Below are 15,949 nucleotides of genomic sequence, written 5' to 3'. Positions count from 1 at the left end.
TATGTTTAACGCGATCATTGAAAGTTTGGACCTACGTGAGATTGCGCTCACTGGTAGGCAATTTACTTGGGCACATAATCTTCCTACCCCGACTTATGAAAAGCTGGATCGGTTCTCACGAGTGCTGAGTGGGAACAAAAATTTCCTCTAGTGTCAATGCAGGCAATGCCTAGAGGAGTTTCTGATCATACGCCACTTCTTGTTGATTCAGGTGAGGCGACTCACTTGGGCAATAAGAGTGTTTTCTCTTTCGAAAATGCATGGTTCGAGAGAGAGGACTTCCTTGAATTGGTAGCAAGGGAGTGGGCGGCTGAGCAAAGAGGTGCCTCTGCGGAGGAAAGATGGCAATACAAGATTAGACATCTTAGACAGTTCCTTAGAGGCTGGGCTAAGAATAATAGTGGAGCTTATAGACTTGAGAAGGCGAGACTTCTCAAGTTGATTGATGATCTAGACATTAAGGCAGAGAGTGTGCCTCTAGCCATAGATGACCGGTATCTAAGAGGGAGGCCGAGGTCACTCTGGCAAAGCTTCTTAGAGAGGAAGAAATGAAGTGGACGCGTAGAGCAAAAGTACGCCAAGTGGTTCAAGGGGACAACAACACTCAATTTTTCCACATGATTGCTAATGAAAAAACATAGGAAAAAGAAAATCATCCAACTTGAACAGGATGAGGAAACGATTGTAGGCCATGAGAACCTTAAGCTTTACATCTCTAATTTCTATAAACAATTATTCGGGGATCCATTTGAGAATTTTGTCAACCTGGATGAGGACAGAGTTGATGACATACCTCAACTTCGAGATGATGAGAATGAGATTCTTACAGCCCCTTTTTCGGAGAAGGAGGTGTATGAAGCGATTGCTCAAATGAAAAACAACAAAGCTCCTGGTCCGGATGGTTTTCCAGCGGAATTTTATAAGAAGTGTTGGGGTATTATTAAAGGTGACTTGATGCCTATGTTCAATGATCTCTTTAATAGACACCTGCAACTTTTCAAATTAAACTTTGGGAATATCACTTTGCTTCCAAAGAAGGAGGGAGCGGTCCGCATTGAGTAGTTTAGGCCGATCTGTTTGCTCAATGTGAGCTTTAAAATTTTCACGAAGGTTGGCACAAACCGTCTCACACAGATTGCGCACAGTGTGGTGCAGTCAACACAGACCGCTTTCATGCCAGGACGACATATCCTAAAGGGGGTGGTTGTCTTGCATGAGACCCTTCATGAAATCCACTCGAAGAAACTTAATGGAGTGATCTTCAAAGTGGATTTTGAAAATGCCTACGATAAAGTCAAGTGGCCTTTTTTGCAACAAGCTTTGCGCACGAAAGGATTTGACGAAGCCTGGAGAAAACAGGTCGAATCCTTTGTGCAGGGAGGTAGTGTTGGTATTAAAATTAATGACGATATTGGTCATTATTTTGAAACGCTTAAAGGATTAAGACAGAGCGATCCCATGTCACCGATACTTTTTAATATTGTGGTTGATATGTTGACTGTGCTTGTTAACAGAGCGAAATAAGATGGTCAGGTAGGTGGTCTTATCCCACATCTAGTGGATGATGGGGTATCTATCCTACAATACGCAGACGACATAATTATTTTCATGGAGCATGACCTCGCGAAAGCAAGGAACATGAAGTTAGTTATTTGCTTATTCGAACAACTGTCCGGAGTCAAGATCAATTTTAATAAGAGCGAATTGTTCTGCTTTGGACGTGCCAAGGAGGAGCAAGAAAGATATAAACAGTTGTTCGGGTGTGAATTAGGTGCGCTTCCCTTTACATATCTAGGGATACCAATTCATCATCGCAAACTTACTAATAAAGAATGAAAATGCATCGAGGATCGGTTTGAGAAGAAATTAAGTTGCTAGAAAGGCAAACTTTTATCGTACGGAGGAAGGTTAATTCTTATTAATTCGGTGCTAACGAGCATGCCAATATTCCTCCTCTCTTTCTTTGAAGTACCAGTAGGAGTACAGAAAAGATTAGACTTCTACCGATCCAGATTCTTTTGGCAAATTGATGAGAATAAGGCCAAGTATAGGCTTGCCAAGTGGGAGATGATTTGTAGACCAAAGGACCAGGGCGGATTGGGTGTTGAGAATTCAGAAGTAAAAAATAGGTGCTTATTGAGCAAATGGTTATACCACCTTTCAGTGGAGACTGAGGGTGTATGGTTGCAGTTACTTCGAAACAAATACTTATACGCTAAGTCTTTGGCTCAGGTAACAGTACAGTCGTCGGACTCACCTTTTTGGAAAGGACTTGTGAGGACGAAGGTTGCTTTCTTTAACAGAGTGACATTTAAAGTGTGGAATGGGCAACGAACTCGATTCTAGGAGGATACCTAGTTAGGGGGCACTCCATTAGTGTTACAGTATCCAGTTTTATATCACATTGACAACAGAAAGAAGTTTCTGTTGCGTCTGTGTTGCAGTCCATTCCCCGTAATATTCAATTTCGACGGGAACTTGTGGGTCGACGCTGGGATACATGGTTGCATCCTGTGCGTAGGTTAATTGAGATTAATCTTTTGAATGCCAATGACACAATAAGTTGGAAGTTAACGAGGTCAGGTGTTTTCATGGTTAAATCAATGTATATAGATCTAATCAATACTGGAGACATCCCAAGGTCGGGCCATATCTAGAAAATTAAGGTGTCGTTGAAAATAAAAGTGTTTATGTGGTTTGTTCACAAAGGTGTAATCTTAACCAAAGATAATCTAGCCAAATGCAATTGGGAAGGGAGTCAACGATGTTGCTTTTGTGACCAGAATGAAACAATTGAACATCTACTTATTAAATGTCCGATTGCTAGATTACTTTGGAGAACTATTCATGTTGCTTTTAACATCACTCCGCCAACTTCAATATCACAGTTTTTTCATGACTGGCTGGATGGGGTGGTACCTCAGACAGTTACACAAATCAGAGTCGGAGCATGTGCGTTGCTTTGGGCGACATGGAATTGTCGGAATGATGTTGCCTTTAGCAGACAAAACATTACTAATTTTTTGCAGGTCATCTTCAGAGCGTCTACATGGATCCGTACATGGTCCTTGCTGAGCCATACGGACCACAGGGCGCACATGGCTATTGGGTGCAACCGATGGGGAACGGTTGCACGGGATACATACAACCAATATGGATGGCGGTCCAGTAATAGGCTAGGTGTATAAACATCTTGATCTATTATAGCCGGTTGTGCCTTTTTTTATTTTTGGCCGCATGTGGCATTTGTTTCTTCATGATCTTTTAAGACCACTTGAGAAGACTTTTGGACCTCTTTTCTTAATAAAATGGTTGTGTGCATCGAATGATGCAGAGGCTGGGGGTTAACCTCCTTTCTAAAAAAAGAGTTCACCCATGATTCAAAGTTGAGGTAAGACTGCCTCTGGGCTCGTAGCAAAATCCACTTGAGCTCCTCCTTAAATATCCGCCTACAACTGCAAATATTGGGGACCAAATCCTTGAAGACGAAGTCATTTCTGGTGTTCTAGATTACCTAAGAAGCTAAGATAACTAGTTCAAGAGCAAAAGGAACACCGAGAAGTCCTTTGAGCTACTCAATTTCATGTAGAATTCCTTGAAAACATAACACCGATGACATTACGATTTCATTCTTCTAACCTTATAGATCTTGTTCTGTCAAGTTACATTTTACGAAACTTACTTCCTGTTTCTTTTCTAACTTACAATCGTAGTTTAAGTTCTATCCGTCAAAACTTGCATTACACACACATATGTACATACCAAGTTTCGTTGTGTGAAACCTACCACTAGAATAACTCTCCGTGAGTTTCGTTGTTTCACACCTTTTTTTTTCATGCGTCCATCCCACACGTCATTGCTTCGATTACAGGACATTTATTTCTATCGTGCCTAGCCCATTTTTTTGAAAAAGGGAGCTTTATTACTTAAAAGATTTAGGCTGCGTTTGGCAGCAAGTTTTTTTTTTTAAGTTTTCTGAGAATATTGCGGTTTTCGGTAAAAACCATGGTTTTGAAAACTTTGATGTGTTTGGCTTCAGAAAAACTGAAGTCCTATAAACCACAGTATCTCAGAAACCACGGTATTTTTGCTGTATCGGAAAGAGAGGTCCCGAGCTCTTTTTTCTAAACCGAACACGGAGCGCCCTTGACGTCGCCGTCTATATCCAGATGAGATCGCCTCCTACTTTTCCTTTGACTGTTATTATCTCGCAAACCAATTCTATCTCCTGCTTATTAGCCGATTCTGTTTGATTCACATACGTTCTCTTAGGTGCTTCTTCTTCCAGCCGGCGTCACCTGCGAGTCCCCCATCTCTTCTCTCGGCCATGAGTCAATCAAGCTCATCACCAGGGAAAAAAGGTATGCGCTCGTCTATGGCCTATCCTTAGATATTTGTCCAGTCTGATGAATGCAACGCAAGGGGCGGCATATTGAATATACTCCATTCCGATCTTCCAAGCAGTGGATGTCAACGTTGGATGGGACGAGGGTAGTGATTAGTTTTCAGTGATCTTCCAAGCTTCTAGGTCGTTTCCAATGATTAATTTCCGGCTAGTAGCGCACGTCTTGATTAGTTCATGGAGTAGATCGATTTGTCTGTCTGGAGACACTCGTACGCACAAGGCTATGCTAGATAGCCGATGCAGTAGCAACGACGCACTACACGCACATAGAATTTTGGCCGGACTGGAGGTACATGCACGTATAGAAAAAAATATGATAGCAACACTCCCAAGATTGTATTGCTTTAATCTAGTTGATTAATGAACAATGATGTACGTCTGGTTAAATTAATAGTGCCATTGAAGGCCGGTTGATCGATCTATTTCTTGCACTTGTCTAGTTAGCTCAGCATCTAATTGTAGTCCTGTTGAGTAGGTACATCATCTTTTACTTGGCGACGCATCGTATTTACTTGCTATTTAGGCCAATCTTCAACTAATAATTACAAAACAATTGCAGAGCCAAAAAAGGACAGAGCGGCATGGACTAATGGTCGCTTAAGTTTTCTAGTGTCAATGATGAAAGAGTACTCAGATGTGGGGAAGTACCGTGGCCAAAATGGGTGGACAAAGGAAGGATGGCAGGCTATGAAAGACCGATTAAATGCGAGACCTCCTGGAGCTAATTTTACTGTTCAACAGCTGAAAGATAGGGAGCAAAGACTGAAGAAGGAACTGAATGTCGTCAAGTCTATTGTAGACAAGAGTGGATTTGGTTGGGATCCCAAGAACAAAGTTCCAACGGCTCTAGATGAAAAATGGGAGGAGCTATCAAGTGAACAACGCAAGTGGAGGCACAAACCATTCCCGTACTATGATGTTCTATATGAAATTCATGAAGGTTTGTTTCTGACAATGATTAAAATTAAGAAGTTACTCCTATCATGTCACTTATTAGTCACCTAATTTGTATGCAGGTAAAATGGCAGAAGGCAAGCATTGGAAAAGGACAACTAATGGTACTGAAGAGAGGTACAAGAATATGTCCCATCTTCCTGAAAATGGAAGCTATACTGATGATGTTATGAGGGCTGCTAGTATGGATTCTCCTGAGGCAACACTATCTACTCCAGGATCAGCAATCCCAGAATATGACTGGGGCGGAAATATATATGGTGATGATGTTGATTTATCATATGGTGGATATTCAGAACCTTTAGGGGGTAATGAAAATCATGTTTCAGCAGTAGAAGATTTAACAAGTGTGGGTTCACCTCGAAGGAAGAGGCTTCGGAATTCAAAAGGATCTGATGATGGAAGTGACAAAACTAAGGGTAAAAGAGGCAAGGACATTGTGTTGGCCAACTTGGTTTCCGTGAGGGAAGAAGAAATGCAGACTTATAAGGAAATGAAGACAAAGCAAATTGACAGCTACAAGGAAATCAAGATGGCCCAAATGGAAAGGAATGATCCCAAAAATGATCCTTATGGCATGCCAAACTGTATTCAGAAACTTAGAACATTGGACTCACACCAAGTGACCAGCACAAGATGATTAACCATCTGAAAGAAGATATGCTAAACCGTCAAACATTCATGGAAGTAGACAATGATGTTCTTTCTGTGATTATCAAAGAAGTGATGGCCTCGCATGTCTGAAGGTTACCAAAGCAGGAGACATTTTATTTAAGCATGTTACCATTTCATTTATATGTTCGTTCAGTTCCATGAATCGTTGCCAATTAAGTAGTATCATGTTTCTTTCCATATTGTGAATAAAGGAAGCACAATAACTCTATTTATTCTTTTTATTCATTCCTCGTATACAATATTAATATTCTATTTATTTTATTGTACTGATGAGACATCCAACCTACCCAAAAAATATTGCTAAAATAAATGAATTTATTTTATTCAGTACACTTCTGAACAAAAACATATATAGAAAGGAGAACAAATGAAAGTTATGCAGTATTTCTTCTAGTCCGCCTGAGATAGTCTTGATAGTCATTCCACATGGCATTGGCTATTTCATCCCTTTTTGTACTACCTAGTGCTCGTCGCTCATTGAGAGAATGTATATCATTTGTATACTTCATATCTCCACTTGGAAAATCAATTATTTTTATTGGATCAATGTCTGATTCAACTTGGTCCAACCATTGTTCGCCACCCTCATTACTGCAAATAAAATTATGAAGAGCACAACATGCTATTGCAATTTCTGCTTGCGAGTCGATGGGGTATTGCGATGCACACTTTAGTACAGGGAAACGCTTCTTCAGAACTCCAATTATACGCTCAACATGATTACGAAGTTGTGCATGCCTCAGGTTGAATAGCTCTCGAGGATTTTGCGGCCGCTGATTGCATTTAGCTTGCTCCACCAAATGGTACCTTACATTGCGATAAGGTGCAATGAAATTAGGCGTATTCGCATAACCAACATCCACCAAATAAAACTTTCCTTCGGGGACATAGAAATTATTTTCAAGAGCATCTTGTAGAACACGAGCGTCAGAAGCGGAACCTTCCCATCTGCTGCTGACATGGACGAAACGATTATCAAAATCACATGCAACCATAACATTTTGTGACAATGTTCCCTTTCTGTTACGATATGGATCTTGGTCTTTTGGAGATATGCTAATTGAAATATGTGTTCCATCTATTGCTCCAATACAATCCTACAAAAAAATTAGATACAATGAAAACTTTGTATTTATATTTGGCTATAGCACTAAAGGGTTAAAATGTGAATAATACCTTGAAATATGGCATAAATTTCGTATTACTTGCAACTTTGAAAGGAACATTGATTGGAGGCAACTATATTACACTTCCTGACAATATCATCAGGGCGTTCAACACAATATTGAAATAGCGACTTATGGTCTCACCACTATGCTGAAATTGCCCTTGGAGTGTACGATTGGTTGCATTCTTTGAAACAGCATATAAAAATATGCCTACTTGTTCTTCCACTGAGACATAATTCGTATCTCTTAGATGGCATCTCTCTCGAAGACACTGGACCAAGTTACGAAAAATATACTACTGCATCCGAAAATCTCGTTTGCATCTTAATTCATGACCTTCTAGAACTTCTCGCACGTACCGATCTCCCGTAAGGATGGATGTATGAATACGTGTGTGGTTGGCCGAGCTTCTATCGTTAGCATACAAAGCTTCGATGATAGCTAATTCATCATCTTCTCTATGTTTGCGCATCAAAAAATTACCCAACATTCTGATTGACAATATAACACACCTACAAAAATGTGCATATGACATCTTAGGTATACACTTTCTAGATCCCCCCCACCCAAAAAAAATGATTCATAATAGAACATACCTGATAACTTGCTGTAGATCACATCCGTAAACCAGGAGAAACTTGTTGTGTGAAGGCTAGAAGATCTTGCGATCGTGTGTTCATTTGAAGAGGGGTATATATAGGTGGATTAGTTCAAGTCTTCAATGAGAGCGGCCCAAGAAAAGGCCATACGTGATTCTAGGATAGACATGTTCTAGCAGGTTAGGTGACATGCATGTAGATGCAGCAGGGGTAGACACATTCTACAGATCCGAGCATCTAGTTCGGATGGACGTGTGCATGGCCGCTGCATGCAGCCGGCCGCCGTTAGCACCCGCTAAATAGTCAGTCATGCATGCTAAATACTTGGTCAAAACTTAGGTAAAACAGCACCAGCCAAACACATATAAAAACTGAGAAAAACGTTGGTTTTAGAAAACTGCAGTATTACTTGCCTGCCGATGGGAATACTGTGGTTTTCAATTACAACAGTTTTTTAAAAACTTTGCTGCCAAACTAAGCCTTAAGCATTACATCGAGCCTCTGCATAGCTAAAATGCACACAGCCAAACAATATCCTCTCATTCAAAAAGGCGAAATATAAGGAAAACATGTAGTATCCGTATAACGCCTAAAGCGGAGGGAGGCCAATCCTAAGATCATACTGCCACCCGTGTTGGGTAAAAGTATCCCTCGCCGTAGCCTCCAATCGTGTACACACCTCCATAACCATGTCTCGATTCTCCACACGTTGTAGAGAGGACCATAAACGAAGAGTCCCGGTACATCTGTAGATAACCTGCATAAGAGAAGCACTTTTATCGTTAAAAACCTTATCATTTCTACAGAGCCAAAACGACCAAATAACGGCAAGCGCTCCCACTCTGAGAAGGGTTCTAAACCTGTGATCAATTCCATGTAGCCAGTTGCCAAATACATTAGCAACACTACAAGGAGGATACAAGCCAGAAGCTATTTGGATGACTGACCATATAGAACGAGCCAATTTGCATTGAAAGAATAAATGTTTTATTGTCTCATCATGGTGACAAAAGACACATTGCGGACTTCCATGCCAATTCCTCTTAATAAGGTTATCTTTAGTAAGAATGACTCCACGACGAAGATACCATGCGAAGATTTTATTCTTAAGCGGTATCTTCATCTTCCAGATCTTCTTGTTATTATCAAGTGGCACATCAGACTGGATTAACGCTCTATACATAGACTCTACTGAGAACTGTCCATTCCCATGTAGATTCCATCGGAATACATCAGACCCATGTGACAATTGCACTGTGGACAACCGCTGGAGTAGGATGTTCCACGATTGTAGTCTGGGTCCAAATAAATCCCTTCTGAATGTCACATTTGGCGGAAATGATTCCATTACCGTGGCGATAGTATCGCCCTTGTGACGTACAATGTTGTATAGAGCCGGATATTGTTCCCGGAGAGTGGCATTTCCTAGCCACTTATCCTCCCAGAATCTAATTTCCGAGCCATCCTTAATCGAGAAAGATCCATAGTAAAAGAAATATTTCTTCGTAGCCATTAGACCCGCCCAAAAGTGAGAATCCCCAGGCTTCCAATATACTTGGGATACTGCCTTGGAGCCCACATATTTCTGTCTGAGGAGGGTTTGCCATACACCATCTTCCGTTAGTAATTTAAACAACCATTTACCGAGTAGGGACCTATTCTTAACCTCAAGGTCATGAATGCCCAACCCGCCTTGGTCTTTGGGACGGCAAACCACACTCCATTTAGCCAATCGATATTTATTTTTCTCGCTATCTCCTTGCCAAAAGAATCTTGATCGAAAATAATCCAATCTATGTAAAACTCCTTTTGGCAACTGGAAGAAGGAGATCATATATAGTACCATATTACTTAGTACTGAATTTATTAGGACCAATCTTCCTCCTAGAGACAGCAGCTTACCTTTCCAACTGCTAAGTCTTTTTTGCAGCCTCTCCTCGACGCGTTTCCATTCAGCATTTGTGAGTCTCCGATAATGTATCGGTATCCCCAAATATGTGATCAGAAACTGGCCCAACCCACATCCGAACAGTTCGGCGTACAGGTGAGCCTCGTCTTGGGCCTCGCCAAAGCAAAACAATTCACTTTTATGAAAATTGATCTTAAGACCTGAGAGTTGCTCGAATGCTGATAAAATTAATTTCAGATTTCTCGCTTTCTCGAGGTCATGATCCATGAAGAGAATTGTATCGTCGGCATACTGAAGTATGGAGAGGCCACCATCAACTAGATGATTTACTACCCCATCACTTTGTCCATCAGCCTTGGCACGCTCATGTTGGGTAACGTAGTAATTTCAAAAAAAAAAATTCCTACGCACACGCAAGATCATGGTGATGCATAGCAACGAGAGGGGAGCGTGTGATCTACGTACCCTTGTAGATCGACAACGGAAGCGTTAGCACAACGTGGTTGATGTAGTCGTACGTCTTCACGGCCCGACCGATCAAGCACCGAAACTACGGCACCTCCGAGTTCTAGCACATGTTCAGCTCGATGACGATCCCCGGACTCCGATCCAGCAAAGTGTCAGGGAAGAGTTCCGTCAGCACGATGGCGTGGTGACGATCTTGATGTACTACCGTCGCAGGGCTTCGCCTAAGCACTGCTATAATATTATCGAGGACTATGGTGGAAGGGGGCACCGCACACGGCTAAGAATATGATCACGTGGATCAACTTGTGTCTCTAGGGGTGCTCCCTGCCTCCGTATATAAAGGATCAAAGGGGGGGTGCGGCCGGCCAGGATAGGGCGCGCCAGGAGGAGTCCTACTCCCTCCGGGAGTAGGATTCCCCCCCTTTCCTATTTGGAATAGGATTCGGGAGGGGGGAAAGAGGAGAGAGAGAAGGAAGGGGGGCGCCAGCCCCCTCTCCTTGTCCTATTCGGACTAGGGGGGAGGGGCGCACGGCCCAGCCCTGGCCACCTCTCCTCTCTTCCACTAAGGCCCACTAAGGCCCTATACCTCCCGGGGGGTTCCGGTAACCTCCCGGTACTCCGGTAAAATCTCGATTTCACCCGAAACACTTCCGATATCCAAATATAGGCTTCCAATATATCAATCTTTATGTCTCGACCATTTCGAGACTCCTCGTCATGTCCGTGATCACATCCGGGACTCCGAACAAACTTCGGTACATCAAAATGCATAAACTCATAATATAACTGTCATCAAAACCTTAAGCGTGCGGACCCTACGGGTTCGAGAACAATGTAGACATGACCGAGACACGTCTCCGGTCAATAACCAATAGCGGAACCTGGATGCTCATATTGGCTCCTACATATTCTATGAAGATCTTTTATCGGTCAGACCGCATAACAACATACATTGTTCCCTTTGTCATCGGTATGTTACTTGCCCGAGATTTGATCGTCGGTATCTCAATACCTAGTTCAATCTCGTTACTGGCAAGTCTCTTTACTCATTCCGTAATACATCATCTCACAACTAACTCATTAGTTGCAATGCTTGCAAGGCTTATGTGATGTGCATTACCAAGAGGGCCCAGAGATACCTCTCCGACAATCGGAGTGACAAATCCTAATCTCGAAATACGCCAACCCAACATGTACCTTTGGAGACACCTGTAGAGCACCTTTATAATCACCCAGTTACGTTGTGATGTTTGGTAGCACACAAAGTGTTCCTCCGGTAAACGGGAGTTGCATAATCTCATAGTCATAGGAACATGTATAAGTCATGAAGAAAGCAATAGCAACATACTAAACGATCGGGTGCTAAGCTAATGGAATGGGTCATGTCAATCAGATCATTCACCTAATGATGTGATCCCGTTAATCAAATAACAACTCTTTGTTCATGGTTAGGAAACATAACCATCTTTGATTAACGAGCTAGTCCAGTAGAGGCATACTAGTGACACTTTGTTTGTCTATGTATTCACACATGTATTATGTTTCCGGTTAATACAATTCTAGCATGAATAATAAACATTTATCATGATATAAGGAAATAAATAATAACTTTATTATTGCCTCTAGGGCATATTTCCTTCAGTCTCCCACTTGCACTAGAGTCAATAATCTAGATTATACAATAATGATTCTAACACCCATGGAGCCTTGGTGCTGATCATGTTTTGCTCGTGGAAGAGGCTTAGTCAACGGATCTGCTACATTCAGATCCGTATGTATCTTGCAAATCTCTATGTCTCCCACCTGGACTAGATCCCGGATGGAATTGAAGCGTCTCTTGATGTGCTTGGTTCTCTTGTGAAATCTAGATTCCTTTGCCAAGGCAATTGCACCAGTATTGTCACAAAAGATTTTCATTGGACCCGATGCACTAGGTATGACACATAGATCGGATATGAACTCCTTTATCCAGACTCCTTCATTTGCTGCTTCCGAAGCAGCTATGTATTCTGCTTCACACGTAGATCCCGCCACGACGCTTTGTTTAGAACTGCACCAACTGACAGCTCCACCGTTTAATGTAAATACGTATCCGGTTTGCGATTTAGAATCGTCCGGATCAGTGTCAAAGCTCGCATCGACGTAACCACTTACGATTAGCTCTTTGTCACCTCCATAAACGAGAAACATATTCTTAGTACTTTTCAGGTATTTCAGGATGTTCTTGACCTCTGTCCAGTGATCCACTCCTGGATTACTTTGGTACCTCCCTGCTAGACTTATAGCAAGGCACACATCAGGTCTGGTACACAGCATTGCATACATGATAGAGCCTATGGCTGAAGCATAGGGAACATCTTTCATTTTCTCTCTATCTTCTGCAGTGGTCGGGCATTGAGTCTGACTCAACTTCACACCTTGTAACACAGGCAAGAACCCTTTCTTTGCTTGATCCATTTTGAACTTCTTCAAAACTTTGTCAAGGTATGTGCTTTGTGAAAGTCCAATTAAGTGTCTTGATCTATCTCTATAGATCTTAATGCCTAATATGTAAGCAGCTTCACCAAGGTCTTTCATTGAAAAACTCTTATTCAAGTATCCCTTTATGCTATCCAGAAATTCTATATCATTTCCAATTAGTTATATGTCATCCACATATAATATCAGAAATGCTACAGAGCTCCCACTCACTTTCTTGTAAATACATGCTTCTCCAAAAGTCTGTACAAAACCAAATGCTTTGATCACACTATCAAAGCGTTTATTCCAACTCCGAGAGGCTAGCTTGCATACTTTGTTAGCTCCCTTTGGATCGACAAAACCTTCTGGTTGCATCATATACAACTCTTCTTCCAGAAATCCATTCAGGAATGCAGTTTTGACATCCATCTGCCAAATTTCATAATCATAAAATGCGGCAATTGCTAACATGATTCGGACAGACTTAAGCATTGCTACGGGTGAGAAAGTCTCATCGTAGTCAATCCCTTGAACTTGCCGAAAAACCTTTTGCAACAAGTCAAGCTTTGTAGACAGTAATGTTACCGTCAGCGTCCGTATTCTTCTTGAAGATCCATTTATTCTCAATTGCTTGCCGATCATTGGGCAAGTCAATCAAAGTACATACTTTGTTCTCATACATGGATCCCATCTCAGATTTCATGGCTTCAAGCCATTTTGCAGAATCTGGGCTCACCATCGCTTCTTCATAGTTCGTAGGTTAATCATGATCTAGTAGCATGACTTCCAGAACAGGGTTACCGTACCACTCTGGTGCGGATCTTACTCTGGTTGATCTACGAGGTTCAGTAGTATCTTGTTCTGAAGTTTCATGATCATCATCATTAGCTTCCTCACTAATTGGTGTAGGTGTCACAGAAACATGTTTCTGTGATGTACTACTTTCCAATAAGGGAGTAGGTACAGTTACCTCGTCAAGTTCTACTTTCCTCCCACTCACTTCTTTCGAGAGAAACTCCTTCTCTAAAAAGTTTCCGAATTTAGCAACAAAAGTCTTGCCTTCGGATCTGTGATAGAAGGTGTATCCAATAGTTTCCTTTGGATATCCTATGAAGACACATTTTTCCGATTTGGGTTCGAGCTTATCAGGTTGAAGCTTTTTCACATAAGCATCGCAGCCCCAAACTTTCAGAAACGATAACTTTGGTTTCTTGCCAAACCACAGTTCATAAGGCGTCGTCTCAACGGATTTTGATGGTGCCCTATTTAATGTGAATGCGGCCGTCTCTAGAGCGCATCCCCAAAACGATAGCGGTAAATCAGTAAGAGACATCATAGATCGTACCATATCTAGTAAAGTACGATTACGACGTTCGGACACACCATTACGCTGTGGTGTTCCGGGTGGCATGAGTTGCAAAACTATTCCACATTGTTTCAAATGTACACCAAACTCGTAACTTAAATATTCTCCTCCACGATCATATCATAGGAATTTTATTTTCTTGTTACGATGATTTTCAACTTCACTCTGAAATTCTTTGAACTTTTCAAATGTTTCAGACTTGTGTTTCATTAAGTAGATATACCCATATCTGCTTAAGTCACCTGTGAAGGTGAGAAAATAACGATATCCGCCACGAGCCTCAATATTCGTCGGACCACATACATCTATATGTATGATTTCTAACAAATCTGTTGCTCTCTCCATAGTACCGGAGAACGGTGTTTTTGTCATCTTACCCATAAGGCACGGTTCGCAAGTACCAAGTGATTCATAATCAAGTGGTTCCAAAAGCCCATCAGTATGGAGTTTCTTAATGCGCTTTATACCGATGACCTAAACGGTAGTGCCACAAATAAGTTGCACTATCATTATCAACTCTGCATCTTTTGGTTTCAACACTATGAATATGTGTGTCACTACTATCGAGATTTAATAAGAATAGACCACTCTTTAAGGGTGCATGACCATAAAAGATATTACTCATGTAAATAGAACAACCATTATTCTCCGATTTAAATGAATAACCGTCTCGCATCAAACAAGATCCAGATATAATGTTCATGCTTAACGCTGGCACCAAATAACAGTTATTTAGGTCTAATATTAATCCCGAAGATAGATGTAGAGGTAGCATGCCGACTGCGATCACATCGACTTTGGAACCATTTCCCACGCGCATCGTCACCTCGTCCTTAGCCAATCTTCGCTTAATCCGTAGTCCCTGTTTCGAGTTGCAAATATTAGCAACAGAACCAGTATCAAATACCCAGGTGCTACTGCGAGCATTAGTAAGGTACACATCAATAACATGTATATCACATATACCTTTGTTCACCTTGCCATCCTTCTTATCCGCCAAATACTTGAGGCAGTTCCGCTTCCAGTGACCAGTCTGCTTGCAGTAGAAGCATTCAGTTTCAGGCTTAGGTCCAGGTTTGGGTTTCTTCTCTTGAGCAGCAACTTGCTTGCTGTTCTTTTTGAAGTTCCCCTTCTTCTTCCCTTTGCCCTTTTTCTTGAAACTAGTGGTCTTGTTGACCATCAACACTTGATGCTCCTTCTTGATTTCTACCTCCGCAGCTTTCAGCATTGCGAAGAGCTCGGGAATAGTCTTATTCATCCCTTGCATATTATAGTTCATCACGAAGCTCTTGTAGCTTGGTGGCAGTGATTGGAGAATTCTGTCAATGACGCAATCATCTGGAAGATTAACTCCCAATTGAATCAAGTGATTATTATACCCAGACATTTTGAGTATATGCTCACTGACAGAACTGTTCTCCTCCATCTTGCAGCTATAGAATTTATTGGAGACTTCATATCTCTCAATCCGGGCATTTGCTTGAAATATTAACTTCAACTCCTGGAACATCTCATATGCTCCATGACGTTCAAAACGTGGTTGAAGTCCCGATTCTAAGCCGTAAAGCATGGCACACTGAACTATCGAGTAGTCGTCAGCTTTGCTCTGCCAGATGTTCATAACATCTGGTGTTGCTCCAGCAGTAGGCCTGGCACCCAGCGATGCTTTCAGGACATAATTCTTCTGTGCAGCAATGAGGATAATCCTCAAGTTACGGACCCAGTCCGTGTAATTGCTACCATCATCTTTCAACTTTGCTTTCTCAAGGAATGCATTAAAATTCAACGGAACAACAGCACGGGGCATCTATCTGCAATCAAACATGAATAAGCAAGATACTATCAGGTACTAAGTTCATGATAAATTTAGGTTCAATTAATCATATTACTTAAAGAACTCCCACTTAGATAGACATCCCTCCAATCCTCTAAGTGATTACGTGA

The 15,949-nt window shown here is 41.6% G+C and overlaps 1 protein-coding gene and 1 pseudogene across 1 annotated transcript; one reads left to right on the top strand and one right to left on the bottom strand.

Annotated features, from left to right (window-relative positions):
• Positions 1–4,102: 4,102 nt before the first annotated feature.
• LOC125537902 (uncharacterized) lies at positions 4,103–6,242 on the top strand. The gene is made up of 3 exons (XM_048701226.2): positions 4,103–4,361; positions 4,965–5,345; positions 5,422–6,242. Exons 1-3 carry the CDS (start codon positions 4,328–4,330, stop codon positions 5,997–5,999), a joined length of 993 nt encoding a protein of 330 aa, XP_048557183.1. The 5' UTR covers positions 4,103–4,327; the 3' UTR covers positions 6,000–6,242.
• A 166-nt stretch (positions 6,243–6,408) lies between these two features.
• On the bottom strand, positions 6,409–7,693 carry LOC147985475 (uncharacterized; annotated as a pseudogene).
• Between the last annotated feature and the right edge of the window lie 8,256 nt (positions 7,694–15,949).

The sequence above is a fragment of the Triticum urartu genome, chromosome 2A (assembly GCF_056163025.1).
Source record: "Triticum urartu cultivar PI428250 chromosome 2A, HENAU_Tu73, whole genome shotgun sequence".
Classification (NCBI taxonomy): Eukaryota; Viridiplantae; Streptophyta; class Magnoliopsida; order Poales; family Poaceae; genus Triticum; species Triticum urartu.
Note: the sequence above shows the minus strand (reverse complement) of the source record. Positions and strands in the feature narration are given on the sequence as shown.